The sequence below is a fragment of the Ornithodoros turicata genome, chromosome 1, assembly GCF_037126465.1.
Source record: "Ornithodoros turicata isolate Travis chromosome 1, ASM3712646v1, whole genome shotgun sequence".
Lineage (NCBI taxonomy): Eukaryota > Metazoa > Arthropoda > Arachnida > Ixodida > Argasidae > Ornithodoros > Ornithodoros turicata.
The window spans coordinates 16966933-16984291 of record NC_088201.1 but is presented as its reverse complement, the minus strand read 5'-3'; the positions used below and the strand labels follow the sequence as shown (position 1 = coordinate 16984291).

Here is a 17359-nt window from a genome sequence, read left to right as displayed (position 1 = left end):
TTCAATGGACGCAATGCATTGTAAGTGCTTGACATCCGTCCGTGTAAACTAGGCAAGAACGTCACGAAAGAATATATGAACGATAGGAACGTGCATATGTGCAAGTACTTCCTCTGCGGAGACACCTGTGATCTGAAAACGTACCAAGTGCACATGTTATATTCAACTATTTATTTGTGAGTGTTCAGATCGCAATCTATGCGTCTACCCTGTATATTATTGTTGCTAGGTGGTTATTTTTCATATCTGTGGTTTTGGTGGTTGAAACTATTGCATTCAATTCACAGTTTATTCTGGTTTGTTAGCGATTTATAACGCATCATACAAATTTCGACGGTATCCTAGAATTTTCAGCACGGTCATTTCGGTCGCTTAACAGATTTGGCGTAGTCAGGGGAAAAAAACCCGTTGCATATTTCTTGTCTTAGCCATCGTTCCGCTTCAAGTAGTTTGTTGTCACTGAGATCCCACCGGATGCAAAATGTGCCAATATTTATTTAGTTTTCGTGCGTGCATGGCAGTTCTCGTTGCTTGACACTTAACTATGCATATAACCAGGGATAATCACTTAAATGAAGTGAGTTTGGGCGATCAAACCGGTACCATGTGCAGAAATGTACACAAATTAGTCAGTGATGTTGAAGCCTAATGGTTTGAAGTACGCACAGCTAGAATAGACATCTGTGCCAATAATACACAAATGACAAGAATCAATGTGAAAACGCGGTAAGGTCAATTTTCACAGCTGCTGTCTCACGCACGTTTACGAAAAACGTAGCGCGCACATGCATACTGTGTGGACAGATAACTGAGATTGCAATTGCGTGCGAGTCTACACTCGGTGCTCAGTTATGTATTGTCAGCCCGCATAAGTGGTGTATTTTGTAACCTGTGCCTTGCATATGCCGCTTGTCATTTAATCGCTCGATTGCCATGTTTACATTCTGTTGAACAGCCCTCCTCACATCTGTATGTAACACTAGTTCGAACGTCATAATACCGCAACTTCAATTTTTACGGCTTAGGAAGGGTAAGCAGACTATGGCACTGCAATAAGTTCTGCATATTTATTTATTTATTCCTTTTGTTTTTCTTGTGACGACCGTGGTCGAACATATCCAAGTCATGCATCGACTTTTCTATTTTTCCAAGTAATACTTCGTCCAGTACTTGCAGAAGAATTATCGAAAGTCTAGAGGGGGAGGAAAAAGCAAGCCTCCATGTCGTTTTATTATCCTAAATACTCATCTTACGTATAATCAGGTATTATTCATTAACCGGGGAGTGACATGACGACGTATGTACATACACAACACTCATCAGTAACATGTCTTGATTTTGGAAGCCGTGTCATGGTCACATTAAAGATATTGCTTCCCACCAAATACGCAGCCATACACGTTTGCTCTTCCTGAATCAAAGTGGTGACACCCATTATGCATTCCTCTATGTCGCGGGTAAAGCTACATCTATTGACGTTTTGTATTTGAGTCATGTTTCATCTGTGTAACATTCCGCATTAAGTTATTTATTTATTGGAGTCTATTTATTTCATCACACATTGTCAAAAACCGTGAATGCGGTGCAATAAATAGTGAATGGTGACGTACGCATATCTGTCTCGTTCTTGTTGTTTCATTTGTATTGTGCAAGTGCTAGCAAGCACGATCTTGATATTATCCGTTATCGTTATTTCTTGCGGTGCATATACTCTTTTTCATAATAACATACTCAGTGCAGAAGCACCATATTCTACTGTTGTTTTCTTTAGAAGTGTCTACGCCAACGTTCTAACTAACAGAGATCAAAATCGAGGTTCGGTCCAAAATACTAATGAGACACCACTGCACTCACAGTCCGCGGTTTACATATAGCGGCGCGTTAGCTTCGCCAAGCTTCCGCAGTGTTAAGACGCTAAAGCGAACCACTCATCAGAAGGACGACAAAAAGAGTAACGACTTTTGTCACGCGTTTTCGAACTGGTCTACAGTATGTAATGCTTCGAGTGCCACCTAACATGTCGAGCAGCCAAGGCCGTCCGCTGTTATCCCGGCTGGAACGTCCGTAAAACAGAATCGTGCTGGCTGTTTAAACTAGAACCGGATCCCCAACGTTATGTAAACACCGACAGACAACCTGCGTCATTTGTGGGAAACTACAGCAGTGTGAGTGCGAACAGCGAAAAAGAATGAGGAAGGAAAATAAAAGAGGTTCTGTTCCGGTATGCACCGCTTGGTATAATCTTCCATCGGTTCTTCCTGGGAATGGATAAAAAGATGAAAGAGAAAGTGACTAATGTGCGCAGTCCCAGCATAAACGCTTCACTCAGAACAATGCTTGGCATATGGTAAGCCCAGAGGGGATTTTCGCATTGGAAATTGGTGATGTGATAGCTGTTGCGCTTTCGCTTTCAACCGCGCTTATTGACGACTCCGCAATTCTGCCCTCCTCTTCTATTGGCTTTCCCCCCCCCCCCCCCCCCCTAAAAGCACATTTGCTCCGGGCTTTGACTACCTAGAATTTGTATATTATTCCAAGCACTTTCGCTGTTGTTTTGTATTGCGATTGTACTTCGACTTTAGGTTTTTGGTATTGTTCTGGAACAGAGCGCGGCTATCCTGAGTTTGCACAACGTTCAGCTACAGCGATGGTGCAGGTCGCACTACTGACCTGATAGCTCGGCAATGGTGTCTAAAAGGTTATTACAACAAATCTATAGTCTTGTTCAACTTAAGAAGGAAAAGAAATCTAGTCCGTCAGCTCTCAAAATATTACTGCGCCGCAGATAGGATGGCTGGACGCAGAGAGGTCACACACTCTCTCTTGCGCCAGATAATGTAATCCATCATACTCTGCTTTCGTATTGGCTGTTAAGACTGGCCGCACGACACTACGCTGCAGCAGAAAGCGCTCCTCTACTGATGGCGCATGGTGGCGCTGCAGTATTTCTCCTTGCGCGCTAATGCGTCTCCTTATCTCCAACGGACTATGCAGCTCACGGACTACATTTCTTCTCCTTCTTAAGTTGAACACGACTATAGAGCGAAACCTAGCCGTTGTAGTCCGTGAGACCACGACAGCTCATATACCACGGGTTGCCAACGGTTGGTATAGAATACGCAGTTGTTGCAATATTTGTTAATATAATATCCCTATACTTCGTGCTTTCTGTAAAAAAAACATGTCTCCTCACACACTTGCACGAGCGAAATATCAGTCAGTGTCAGTGTTTCGTTCATTGTTACTTCAGTGAAATACTTTATTTCCATCTCCGTTTTCGATTTCGGTTTCGTACTCCAAAGCCTTTCGATGCCCGATTCTCTACTGCATGAAGCATCATCCAGGTTCATGTAGCTCTTCATGTGTATGCATGTTCATCAAACTAACCTGAACCGTCCTGCTAGCTGGAATAGCAGTAGGTAGGGATTAACCTTGTTTCATTTTTATTTGCTTAATCATCGATGCATCACCTCACTGGTTTGCACGAAAACGAACTGACTATTATACTAGTCACATTAACGTATTAGTGGGTGATGGCGAACCAAATGAAGAAGGGGGTGATGTGTAGGAGAAAAACCCACTACAAACATATGCATCACGACGACTGCTCAAAGAGGATTTCATAATCATTACGTGTTCTACATGAAGTAGCCTAATTGGAACGAGTACCTTTGTATTCCTCGAAATACATCGGCAAAACTCGCTGATGAGCATGTTCACTCATGCTCAATGTGACGAATGAGTTGAACATGAGTGAGCAAGCGGAGAGCTCATCGCGAGATGCGTGAGCATGAAGGGGCAAACGAGAGATGAGCATCCTCATCCATGAAGGCTTTGAAGTTGGGTAGTTGGTATTTCATGATCTAGAACACAACGCAGCAGCAAGACAAAGACACACAAGGAAGACAACAGCACAACGGCGTACTCACAACTAACAGGTTTTGTTGACAAACACCTGTCAATAAAACCTGTTAGCTGTGAGTACGCAATTCTGCCATTGTCCTTCCTTGTGTGTCTTTGTCTTGCTGCTGCGTTGTGTTCTATATGATGCTCATTCATGCTCAGTGTGGCGAATGAGCTGCGCATGAGTGATGAAATGATGCTCAAATTGGTTGAACTGAGCATGAGCGAACTTGAGTAACGTTCACGTACCGTGAACTGAGCAGTCAATCTGATGCCTCCCCCCCAAATTGCTATTCCAGATAAGTCATTGCATTACATGGCGCGCCATGTCCGGATACCAACTACCCCAACTAAGGACTTTGATGACGTTCACTGCTTTACACCTTACCTCAAAACCTACATGGTTTCATTTTTACTTCACTTAACATCCCTGCCCTCTCCTAACCTCATTTCACCCTCACATAGTACGCATCACTCAACTATCGAACCCAGCTCAACTATCATCATTCATGGTGTTCACGCTCTTGAGAGATCTGTGATATATGAGACAGCGAACGAGAATCGGAGGCAACCCCGTGCGCGAGCGTGAGCGCGCAGATGTGTGGTAGGAAAATTTAATACGGCGTGGAACGGTCAGTACATGGTCAGCGCGCAGGTAGCTCAGCCAGAGACGGAAAACCGAGCCGTGGATGAGTGAGCATGAGTGAGCAAACGAAGAGCTGAGCAGGGAGTGAGTGAGCAAACGGAGAGCTGAGCACGGAGTTAGTGAGCGGCGGTCACGAGTACCGACCTCTGTACACCAGCACACAATATCCAATACTTTAAGGGTTATTCCAGAGCAGAAGGACCGTATTGCTTTTAAACTCACGTTGTGATTGAATAACGCACAATAGGTAACCACCGGTAATCGAGAGATGCGTGGTTCAAATCCCGCCGCTGTCTGGCTTTTTCGATGTCTGCTATACTTCTACTGTTGATGTTTCCAAGCACCTTGAGGCCTGCGTTGTGTTTGTCTGTTTGTATGTTCCAGCTTCAGAACAATTACTTTCCATCTTTACCTTCGCCGGTCATTCCATTGGAGTGTGAAATTTCGCTCAAGAGATGGTTGCCAAATGTTCGGATGCGTTTCATCAGATACTGCTTCAAAGAAGTAAACTGGCAAGATAAGCACCCCATGATGCCGGCGCACATTAACAGTTAACACATGGTTAATAACAGAAGCGCTTTACACGATTGGTAACTACTGCAGAATGATGTCGTTGATTGATCCGAAGGCCACAGAGCTTGTATCAAGTGCCAGAGTTTTTAGTTTCTTTAGACACGTCGATAAAACAACAAGAGTGCCGTGAAGTCGTCAACAACTTTTGTTGTCTTTGGTAGTCAGTCGGCTTGTGGCGCTGCTCGTCGCTATTTTGAATTTGAAAATGAAAATACAGATGTATTGGAATGCACTTGCTGATACCGTATTCATTTTTCGAGTCCTTGAACTGGCGAACTACAGAAAGCGGCGTGGGCTGTAACAAATATAGGTATACGGGTGCAACAACAACAACAACAACATAGATGAATGGATGATGATGATGATGTGGGATGCAAGATACGGGTGCAAGATGATGCAGAGCGTGTTGGTTTCTTCGAACACTATGATGGACAGACGTGAAAGAGACACGAAGGTATATGCGTAAATTCTCAAAACAAAAACAAACGTTCCCATTCCGAATGACGACAGCTCTTCCCGGTTCTGAATATGTTGTGCCCTGCCTCATAACCTGTCTTCGTTCCTTCATCACCACGTGAGAACTTCGATTCCACGTGCACGCCACACATACATTTAGTTTGAGTGTAAAAAAAAAAAAAAGAAATAAATAAGCAAAAGAAAAGAGAGATATTGGATTCGTCACCAGACGAATCCTGCTACTCCCATAATGAACCCCGCAAAAGGGAAAAAGAGAAAAATATCATATACCTTAATAACATTCATGAGGCCATTTTCCTCGGTTATTCAGGTCCCCAGTTCCTCGCACAACATGCTGCTGGTCGTTGCTTGCTTTGTATGACTGTTCATATCACAAACTAACCGTGCACATCACATCATCTGTGATCGCATAACTTCGTGTCTATAAGACAGAAGGGACGGCGTCATTTCTGGGTTCGCAAAGCACGCAAATAACAAACAGAGGCCCATGGTTGCCACTCGTTCCAGCGCACGGCTCACTGTATCTTCGCTAATGCACCAGAAGTACGTGGAATGAGGTTGCGGTGAGCTTGCAACGCCAGTGACACGTGTAACGTAAAGAAGGCGCCTTCCAGATATGACAATGTAAACGTGTCAAAAAAGGGAAAGAGTGAATAAAACACTGCCGTGAAGAAAGGGTACTCAGCACTTCGTTTGTTGCTTTGGCGAATAATACATCTTTCGGCAGTAAGCACGTTGTTCCGACTGGCTTCCTTTAGTAGGAGTGTTTGTTTGCACATCTATTGTGATTGTGTGATGTAATAAAACTCACTTGGGCCCCGATCTTCAACTTTCACATAGCGATCGTTATCGTTATATTTAAATTTCGCGCGCTCCAACGCCGCTGTGGTAGGCGCGTGCAAGAGCTCGTGGCGAATCACGGGCCTAAGTGATGCATTTAACGCGCGTTATGGGATATCGACAAGTTGAAGATCGGGCCCGTTACACGTAAGGTTTGTCTACCCAGTGCGGCGACATGTTGCACGTGCCGCAGGGTAGGGCTGCGGATAATTTGGACCACCTGGGGTTCTTTTGACGTGCGAGGGAAATCTTCGACACACGGTGCTGGAAGCAATGTTTACCTCCCCAACATTGCTACCACCCACGGCCGGGATCGAACACGCGATCTTGAGCTCAGCAAGTCGGCACATTACCGACTGAGCTACCGAGGACGGTGGGCCCCAGGACACCAGGAGCGACACTGCAGCGCCGCCATGTGGGAGGGCTCTCGTAGTGTGATGGATCACATTATCTGGCGGAGGAGGGAGAGTGACGTCTCTGTGCCCAGCCATCCTATCTGCGGCGCAGTAATATTTTGAGAGGTGACGGACTAGATTTCTTCTTAAGTTGAACACGAGTATAGTCTCCTAGATTACAATTACTCCCCAATTTAGACCCCTGACCCTGAAATTTAGTAGCCATCGCTGCAAGTAGCCCCTAAACTTAACATTTATGCCCGTGCATTCGGTAGTCCCGAAAGCGAATGATGTTTGTAGCAATGCAACTCGTCCCCAAAAGGACCAGAAATTACTCTAAGTACTCTACTTAAGTGTACAGGCAGTTTAAATGTCAATTTTAGCACTCTTTTTTTGCGTCCTAGTATACACCGAATCGCGTTAAAAGTGCACCTTCGAGTACTATTCATACGCCTGTGTTCCTTGCGCATCCGGGGATATACATCAGTAGAGAGGAATAAACGTTTATTTACTTCAGCCTTGTGCACCATTGTGTTGGTTTATTCATTTATTCATTCTACTTTGGCAAATAGCATTACAGTAGGGAGGAGAAAATTCAAATACAAATAGCACGAACAAAAGTGTACGTAAAAATCAACACGGCAACAAAACGGCGAGTGAGAGACAACACAGAGACAACACCGGAATGTGTATATCGCTCGCCGTTTTTCGCCATCTCTAACCAAGTATAGCCCAGCTCTCCACCTTGACAGCTTATGTTGGGTTCATGCATCATCCGCGTACATTGAGATCACTTTTAACTTTCAAAAGATGATGGTCTGCAGTTGGAAAGGGCTTTGCATACCTTATCATTACTTTATCACATGCCTTGGTTGTCTTGAACATGCACTTATTTCAGACTTGAACTCGCTGTCTTAGAATAAGCTCTTGTTATGCACGAGGAAAGTGAGGTATGTTCTGATATTCTCTAGCAGCTGATCTATGCCAATTGCAACGCCGTAATCCATCAGCAGACGCTTACTGCAGTCGCTGTAACCATACAAAATAAGAAGTTCGCTGCCTTGTTCTGCGGCTTGAAATTGGCTGAGCGTTCCATGAGCACTGCTACTGAGACGCACATCACAACGAAGCTCCTGGATTTGATCGGCGTTGCGTTGGGTGTTGAATAATGCCGTGCTTCGGTTGGGACGTGCTTCAGGGCAGTACAGCTGTTCTTCCTGTAAACGGCTACTGGTTTGATTGTACACAAAATGTGCCAAAGATGTATAAGTTAGTAACAGTTGGTAAATCTTGAGGAAGGCTTGTTCCTCGGTCAGCCGCTGTCGAGGAAAAAAATTGATTAATTGAGCGGGATGATACGCCGTGCGCAAGGGAGACAGTTGCAGTGCTCGAACAGAATCATGCAATTGAATCAAATGTCTTGGTGCTGGTTGACGTGTCGTGCCTATAATCAAAAGTTGAACGTAGAGTGAAATTAACCTATCAAAAATTATACATGGTGTCTATTTTTATTATTTACAGATATTTTAATAAATACTCTACGAGAACAGCATAGATGCCGTTTTGCGTATGAGTTATATACTGCCAGGCGGACATAATCCTCAATAGAGTATGTAAGTAGATGACTAATTACCTCAACATTCATTATTTAACTCTTTAACTAAGGGTTTTCGGGAAAAAATGAGGTAGCAGAATAAGAGATGATCCCCGCCGAAAGCATTTGTCTTTTTCAAAAACCCTGAAACGAGCACGTGCGTTGAAGTATCCATAGACGAATATTCCTACGCGAATGGGCCGAAATCAAAACCGCGCGCCTCAGGAGCGCATGACCTTCGTCATCGTCGTCGGCTGTCTGGGCCGCAAAACGGTGGTGGTGGTGGTGGTGGTGCTGAGAGAGCTCGCCGTTCTCGGCCTCACAGAGGTGGGCAACGTCACGACTAACGCTCCGGGGGGAATGTGCGTCCTGGGCCGACTTCTACGGGAACTGCGACGGTATATATCTGACAGCGTTTGAAGAAAATCCAGGAAAAACCCCGGACAGCACAGCCGGCACCGGGATTCCAACCCGGGTACCTCCCAGTCCACAAAACGGTTGATCTGACCAGCAGGCCAGCACCTACTCCAATCATCTCCATCGCTCAAAAGCACGTGGCCCTCTGGCGTGGATTGAGAGGAAACCCTGTGTTTCTGATGCGCACGATTTCGGCTTATTTGGCATCACACATTGGCAAAACTCGGCGATCAATATTTCAACGCACGTGATCGTTTCTGGATTTAAAAAAAAATAATAAAAACGCTTTCAACGAGTATTGTTTCCCATTCTAATATCTCACTTTTGCGTGAAGTCCCCTAATTAAAAATTAATTAAAATTAAAAATTAAAAATTTAATGAATACATTTTAGGTGATTAGTAACAAGTATAGTTACGTACTCTACTCGAGAGAATGTCCGCATGGCCGTATAAGGTTCAGCGCTTTCGGCATTTGCCGAAAAATACCGAAAAATACCGAAAAACACCCGCTGAATATTTGGAAATTCAGGGTGGGGGATGGGGGATATGTTTATTGAAATTCGGCACGTTCCGAAAAACTACGAATTATATACTCTTGCATATGGTGCTAGATGCCGAAAATGCCGGTACTCGGTCGCTCTTTCCTTCCTCCGGGGCATCACATTTTCATTTTTCCTTCACCTCGTTTCAAGGTGGAATGCGGGGAATACCGCCCTGCGGAGCTGCTAGCCCCTAGCTCAGGGGAAAAGCTTCCCCTATACCACTTGGATCAGTGGGTCAACGCGGTTCAAGTACACGTAGAACCCTCCAACAAAGGAAACTAAATTCTTTGCGTCCTCCTACTAAGCTGCCCCCTAGTGATTATAACTGCCGTTTTTCCGGCATCTATTTCTGGCGCGAATGCTTTAAAATGCTGAAAATGTCCGAATTTCGCAAAACATAAATTCCGAAGAACACCCGCCGAATCTCCCCAGGACTAAATACCGGAAACGCGGGACCCTATACAGCGGTATAACTCACCAGCAAAAACGGTATCGTGCTGTTGTCATAGCTTTTTTAAAACTATGCAAATCATTAAAAAAAAACACCCTGTATATTACGTGCAGAAGAAATGCCTCTAGCAGTCGTCGTTAACTTCTCTAGCAAGAAAAAGACGTAGAGATGTCAAATATTTTAAATTTAGCACGAAGAAAAGTCGTATGGCCCATGAGAAACAAAGTAGTGAGGAGTTACCGAACATACTATATATACTTCTTGACAGCTCAATTCCGCCCATAAATCTAAAGACGCATGTAATTAGCTTTGCCGTGTGCATGATGCCTTCGAGTCACAACGTAGATAGCCCGCATACTCCAAAATGTTGCTTGTACACTGATCATATTCCGAAAACACTCATCACAGACGACGTACTTAGAGCACATTTTCATGCTTTCAAAGCCAAACATGTAAGATAGTCGCGTTATAAACACGTTAATCGGCTTCCCCCGTCCGCCTGGTGTATGACATCTTCTAGTATGCCTCACTCTCAATGCGCGCACTACATTCTCCGCCGGCAGATACATTTAAACTTCTGTGACCCTCTCCAACTACCTATAGAGGCGCTCGTGTCGTCCTCAAAATGGCGGAGAAAAGAATGATTGCCAATCAATAAATCAACCTGCTTCATGCCTTCTTCCACGAGACACGCTTCAAAAATTGAACAAATAACATAAAATGCGTGTGGTTTCCGGCTGTCATCGTTGTTTTCGTCCACGCCGCTGCTGTGATAGTACCTTTTTCCTCTTGCCCTTCTTCTCTTCTCCGCAGTAGTTTTGCACTGCGGAATTGAGCAGTGCTGTTGCTGTTTTGAGTTCTGTAAGCCCGGACGCTCTATCGCACACCAAGGGAAGTTGCGGCAGTTTCGGATCAGCGCGAAATATACCTGTCGTCTGCTGTTAATATCATTCATCGAGTGCTTCTGCTGGGGTCCGCTAGCTGGCGAGCAGCCAGCTGGAGAGGCGAATACAAAACGCACATCCAACAACGAGAATAGGTCGGTAGCAATGTTGGGTCGCTGTACCACTCACGCTCGCATTAACGTGAAAGTACTGCTTTTTTTTTTTTTTTTACATTAGCATAATCGCTTTTTTCACACCAACCTGAAGCTCAGCTGCTGTTGGTACCTGTACACTGGGGTTTGTTGTCAACGCAGAAAGCTCAACTGGAAGGTTCTGCAGGTAAAAGCAAAATTATGAAGTAATTCTTGCTGTACCACCCGTATCACAGTCATTAAGTATTTCTCTCACGCACCTCTGTTATGAAACGCCTGTTGAAAACGAGGCAGACCTCCACTCTTGCCAGAAGGCTTCTAGTGTACCTCAGTGATAGTGCTCCAGGTACGATCTGACCTTCCGTTGGCCGGCATGATGGCAAATGATGGCTTGTCTGAATGCTGATCTCTTCATTACCGAGTGCCTCGTGCAGTATGACCATAGCCGCCAGCATGTATGACAAACCTTCAAAAATAACGCAGAAGAAACTTTGGAGGGTAACGGTTCTGAAGCTGAAACACACAAAACAGAGGAACACACCAGAAGCCTCAAGGTGCTTAAGAACATGAACAATTGAAATATGGCAGTCGTCGAAAAAGTCAGACAACGGCGGGAATCGAACCACGCGTCTCTCGGTTGCCGGTCGAGTGCACCCGGCTGCCTGTCTTGTACGACGACTGCCATATATTTCAGAAGAAATTCAGAACGTTGCCGAGCCTTTGTCCGCAATCCAGATGCACTGAGCCCTGGTTTGACTTGATGTTAAGTATTACAATTACACTCTAAGAAAAAGAGGAGTAAATGGGGAGTAATTGCAGCTTTTAGTCCCCTAGACTGCAATTACTTCCCATTTTGGTCCCATAACCCCGACATTTACTCCCCAGGACTGCAAATTGTCACTGAACTTCACAAATGGTCTTCCGAATGCAACAGTCTATGTAAATATGTGTGGCCAATTTGATGGCGTAAGGCTGCATTACTCAGCCAACTTAGAAATTTTACACTCCTACAGAGTTAGGAACACTTAGCGCTTCTTTCTTCACAAATTGTGCCCTATGTAAGTCTTAAGATTTTATACCACTCGACATATAATAATAATAATAATAATTTATTTGGTGAAAAAGTTGACCGGGGACAGCGAATATCACTATCACTGTTTGATTCGAAGCATTTTCATACATGCATACGAATTTTGCTCCTGAGCCTCTTAGAACACAGCGTGAAATGCAGTCTCCACTCTGTGACATTCATTTACTCCCGTACAGTTACTCCCGAAAGGGACTAATTTTTGTGGGAAGGCATTTACTCCCCAAAAGGAGTGAAATGACTCCTTTTTCTTTCTTAGAGTGTAGTTACACAAATCGTAAAAGTTATGATATCTGAAAAGGTTTTCTAAGGGATTCTGCTATTCGATGGAGCGGACATATACATATCTTACGGTACTTTCTCGTTTCAAAACTGTGTCATCGGAATACAAGAGATAGTTCAAGCGCTAGACGCAAAAATCCACATCAGGCGAATTCTCTCAATATGGCTGCGTTCACATGAATGTTACAGAAGCGCTCTCCACTTATCGTATCTCCTTGCACCAATCCTCTCCAGCGGAGTGGGTGTCAAGGCATGATAGGAAGCAATTCATCAAGCTGATAAGGAGATATTTGTAATTCTGTTGCATTATCGCGCAAGGAGCATTGGCTTTTCCTGATGTGTCGTAAGCTGAGCTACTACGGTCCCATGCAGACCCAAAATGAAAACTCGAAAAGCATTCGCATCAAGGTGGCACAAAGCCTCAGCTACCCTGAGGCCAGAAGAAGGTACCTCGTTTTATTTTAACAAATCGTTTGCAGGGGTAGCAGAAGAGGAGCCTAAAATGGTCACACGTTCTATGCAGATTGACGTTGTGCAGGAAGCACCAAAATCACAAGAAAAGAAAACCAATACAAGCAGTCCATCTCCAAAGAGCAAAGAAGTCTACGACTACAATCTTGCCTTCTCCCTCGTCTTTCCCCACGGAGAGAAGCACTACGGTGTACAACAATGAGGATAGAAATTGAGAACGCTCTTTTGCCAGTACACCTTCGCAAATTAAAAAGAAAATCGAAATTTGATCTGTCCTCTATCGGCTCAGTTCCGGACATCTCCGACAAGGAGTTCGGAGTTCCTCATGCTCGGGGGAAGACTCTGAAGCAAACGACTAACTGCAACTAAACAGGGCAATACATGACAAATACCTAATGATATTTTCTATCTTTCTAAGGTATCCTCTCCTCTTACACCTTCCTAGTATTGCCTGGGTGATGGATGTGATGACTCAAGTAGCTCTCCAGTGGAATTGTCGGGGGATCATTTCCGACGTAGGTGATGTTCACGACCTGATTGAGGAGTATGGGGCGGTATGGAGTCATGGGGAACTTTTGGACCATCATTTGTCGCAAAGTACGAAATGGAATGCATGATTCGGTATGACCTTGTCCTCTGTTCCCCCTCCTCGCCCTCCTTTTTTTAAGGGTACCTTGCGGTCAGTTCAGCACTTCGCGATTTGTAACCCTCTTGACAAGCGTCCCTACTGGCGACAGCGACTGCTTTAGTCAGATGATGATAATGATGATTGGGATGTTTCACCCATCACTCGCGATACTCTACCGTGTTGCGCCTGTCCACATGTATACATATATAATAAATAAACGTAGAATCAGAGAGACAGTTTTCGAAAATTACAGACGAGACTGTCAGTCACTCCATCGGGACAGGTGCGGAAGCATCACTGTTACGGGGATAAGTCCCCTTACGTTCCTTATACCCCACGGTTTCGCGCATCACGGCCATATGGTCGTTCATGCGCCGTAAAACCTCGACTCATCATCATCGTCTGTTGCATTCATGTAACCTGGCTCTATAAAACGACGGTATAGAATGGAGGAGAATCAGAAAATCAGTGAGAGAGCGTTTGTGAACACCAAGGTCAACATTACACCACTCGAAATCCAATAAAACAGGGAAATTAGAAGTTAGTGTTATTCTAGTGGCAAACCTGTGTCTGGGAAGGTTGCACTTACTTGAAATCATGGTGGCAACCGCTTTCCAAATGTACAGGGTCTGCACAGTAAACCAGAGAATCGCAGCGATCCAGGAAGCATGGGCTCCACTGTATATATACACCTCCTGTGCGTCTCCAGTGGGACAACTTCTGAATTGGAGAATCACTTCCCACATTCGTTTTCTTCGACTAGGCGTTAAGTAGGCACCCCACGAATGTTGATCAGGCCAAAGTGTTGTGTTTAATTGTTCTTGATCGAAATAATTATCGGTGAAAAGCGACATGGTCCCAATGGGTGAGACAGCCCACTTGCTCTCCCCTTCAGAATAGTGCACATTACTTTTGTTATTCGTCTACGGCACGGCTTGTCTAAGACTGGAGCGCAGACGGAATATAACCTGCATGCCCCCTGGGGCAGTGAGCTAATCGGTAGGGATCGGTAGAGAAACATTGAAATTCCCGAAAACAACTCTGAGAATACCGAGACCGATGGGTATGACCAGTGACGTAGCTTTGGAAAAATCAATTGAGCAATCAGTGACCTCCTGTACATTTTAGAGAACAACTGCTACGTGCCGGCGAGTCTATGCTGCCCACGCGTATTTTGCTGTAGAGGAGGAGCACTGGGTACACTGTAAGAAAAATTCCCGTAATACTACTGCACAAGTGACTGCTAACTCTGTTGCCGGCATGTGTGCCGTAACCTATGTGCTGCACAAAATCCGTTTGGAGTGCACACTGCACAGTTCCGGATTGCGCTTTCGCAGTTTAATATCTCTTTAATGTAAATGCCATTCTTTTCGCTTATGGGAGCTGTGCAGTGTGCACTCAAAACGATTTTTTTTTGCAATAACTAGGTTACGGCACATATGCCGGCAACAGAATTAGCAGTCACTTGTAAAATTACGGATTTTTTTTTACAGTGTATATTCTCCAGTCTCCGCATCTATTGCAACCAATTCACAGGATTTCGTTGTGTAGGATTTCCTATGGCGACACGACTACCACACGCCCAGTGAGAGCCCACGTCTGCTGCCACCGCTCCGTGGCAATTATCCTGTGATTCTGCCTTGCGGAGACGATCCATGCCTTTTTTAGTTTTACGTTATGTATATAGTGTTTGACACCGTTAAACAGGACACCGTCAGCCATCAACCGTCTCATTCCATTCAGTTACTTTTATCGGCTTTGCTCGTGTGGTGATACCTGACCCTGAAAAAAGAAAAAAAAAGAAAAAAAGTAATTAATTATCGTAACACATTATTTGTTCTCAGAAGCAGCGGACTGCCGTTATAAATTTCAATGTTAGTAAAGTCATGACTTGATCTTTCGTTAGTTTTTAGTATGCACATGACGGGATGCTCTCTGCAGTACTCTAGCACACTGATTTGTAATGTTCATTTATATTATGCCTCGCAGCGTTTGCGTCATTCAATATGGACTGTAACAGTTTGAGGATGTGTTAAATTTGCAGGTACGTTTATTGATCAGAATCCTCATTGAACGTTAATAAAATGCTGTTATGTGCTTACTAATTAACGTTCATGGATGAAGCCTTCTCCGTCATCAAAAGTCCTCTCCACCGCGCTTTGAACCGTCACCTGAACTACCGTCTCCATCATCATGTTTCATTCTCTACAATTGGCACTGGGGCAGCGCCCAGCCTGCTGGCCGGAATCAGCCTCATGACATCTCATCATTGCATCTTACGAAGAAAAAAAATTCGTACGAGACGCGCTCTTGAAGATGCACATGTGTACTGTGGCAGATTGATTGACTGAAAAAAAAAAGTAGATGTGATTGCTCTGTGGCAACAAGACTTGCATCCTGTTGGGAAGGTCTGCAAGAAGAGTCACAGCGACAACAGCTACGGCACCTTGACGCCCCAAAGAAGAAGTGTGTGTGTGTGGGGGGGGGGGGGGGTATGAAGATTTATTAAAGAAAAAGGAAAGGGTCAGAGGTCGCCTTGCTAAAAGAAAAAAGGAAGTCCCTAAAGTGATAAGCGGCACTTATATGTAGCCTACGTATAATCATCATAGAAGTGTGAATTCTTGAGTTTGTACAAACAGCTACAGACAACATTGCGACTGTTTGAGGATCGAATATTTAAGCTTCTGTCATTGAACTTGTGGTACTGAGTGTCTTCAAGCTGTTTCGCTGCGACGCGGTCGGCATGTTCAAATTATGTATCTCCACCATTATGTATTATGTATCTCCATTTCCACCTCTAACGGTTCAATTTGTCGGTCGTTCAGTGAAATGATTCTGAATTAGACATGGATGGTGTTCGTCGTTTCGACAACCCATTTCGAGCCTTCAAGAAATAATGAGAAGAAAGCCAGAATAGGGCAAGCCAGCACGACTCTTCGCGGCGCGGGTGTGAAACACCGAGACAAAGATTTATTCTGCAATACCGACTGGCGACTAGCAAAGCTGATAATTATAATAGCGTGAAGTTATAATAGTGTGCGCAAGGCATAATTAAACGGAGTATATCTATTTTATCGTAAATGGTCGGAAAACAAACATTACAACTTACGTGCGGACACCGCGCAAAGACAATAACTTGTTATCTATACGAAATTAATACAAAATTATTGTGGAGATACACTCCTAAAACTGCGATGAGTGCACTCTAAAATCATCAAAGAGATGCAAGTGAGCGTAGAATGGCTTAGTGGAACAACTCTGTGTACGTCAGTAATCAGGAATGCTTTCACGAAGTGGGGGTGTAAATTGGGAGGACGACAAATGAGTAATAAGACCACAATATAAACTTCTTCACGCGTTTTCGTATAATGGCGGGAACGAAGTATTGGTCCCAAGTCAATCTAAGATGTCGAAGCAACGCGAAACAGACAAGGACGGACACGAACAGCATTACTTCGACATATTTCAAGGCAATCAACTTACTCTACGTCTTCTTCAAAGTCAATCTAAGAACAAGAATCGTAGAGAACACCGACACTCAGACTTTGAATCGGCGAGAATGAGTTGGGCAGGCGGATGCGAAGGCTCCATCAGACGTAAGGGCTGAAGGAAATCAGGAATACATGCTGCAGGAAAGCGTGCTTTTAAACTCTGCCCTGAAGATGTCTTCAGAATGATGAGGACCCAACAGAACAGAAAAGCCAAAATAAAAATGCTATTGATCTAGATGAAAACCAAAAACAAACAGAGCACACGTTTGATTGTTGGGGGAGACCACTATTGTTACTATGTGCGATGCCTTTGCCCTTGGGCATATTTTTGCCTAATGTCGATAAATCATTGCGCACGGAGACAAATTTCTATTTCCTTATAGCTGGACTCCTGGACGCCCTGTGACACCTCCCTGACGCCTGGCTGCACAGCGACTAGTGCAGGAGATGTCTTCGTCTATATTTCTGCATAGATTTCCGTGTTTCTGTTTTTTCTTCTTCTTCTTTTACGGAAATAGCACGCTAT

The 17359-nt window shown here is 44.4% G+C and overlaps 1 protein-coding gene across 1 annotated transcript; it reads right to left on the bottom strand.

The window, feature by feature from the left end:
- Positions 1–7716: 7716 nt before the first annotated feature.
- On the bottom strand, positions 7717–13980 carry LOC135397298 (uncharacterized). Its single transcript, XM_064628774.1, has 4 exons — positions 13932–13980; positions 11135–11340; positions 10984–11055; positions 7717–8153 (listed from the first exon to the last, which is right to left on the bottom strand). Exons 1-4 carry the CDS (start codon positions 13939–13941, stop codon positions 7749–7751), a joined length of 693 nt encoding a protein of 230 aa, XP_064484844.1. The 5' UTR covers positions 13942–13980; the 3' UTR covers positions 7717–7748.
- Positions 13981–17359: the final 3379 nt, after the last annotated feature.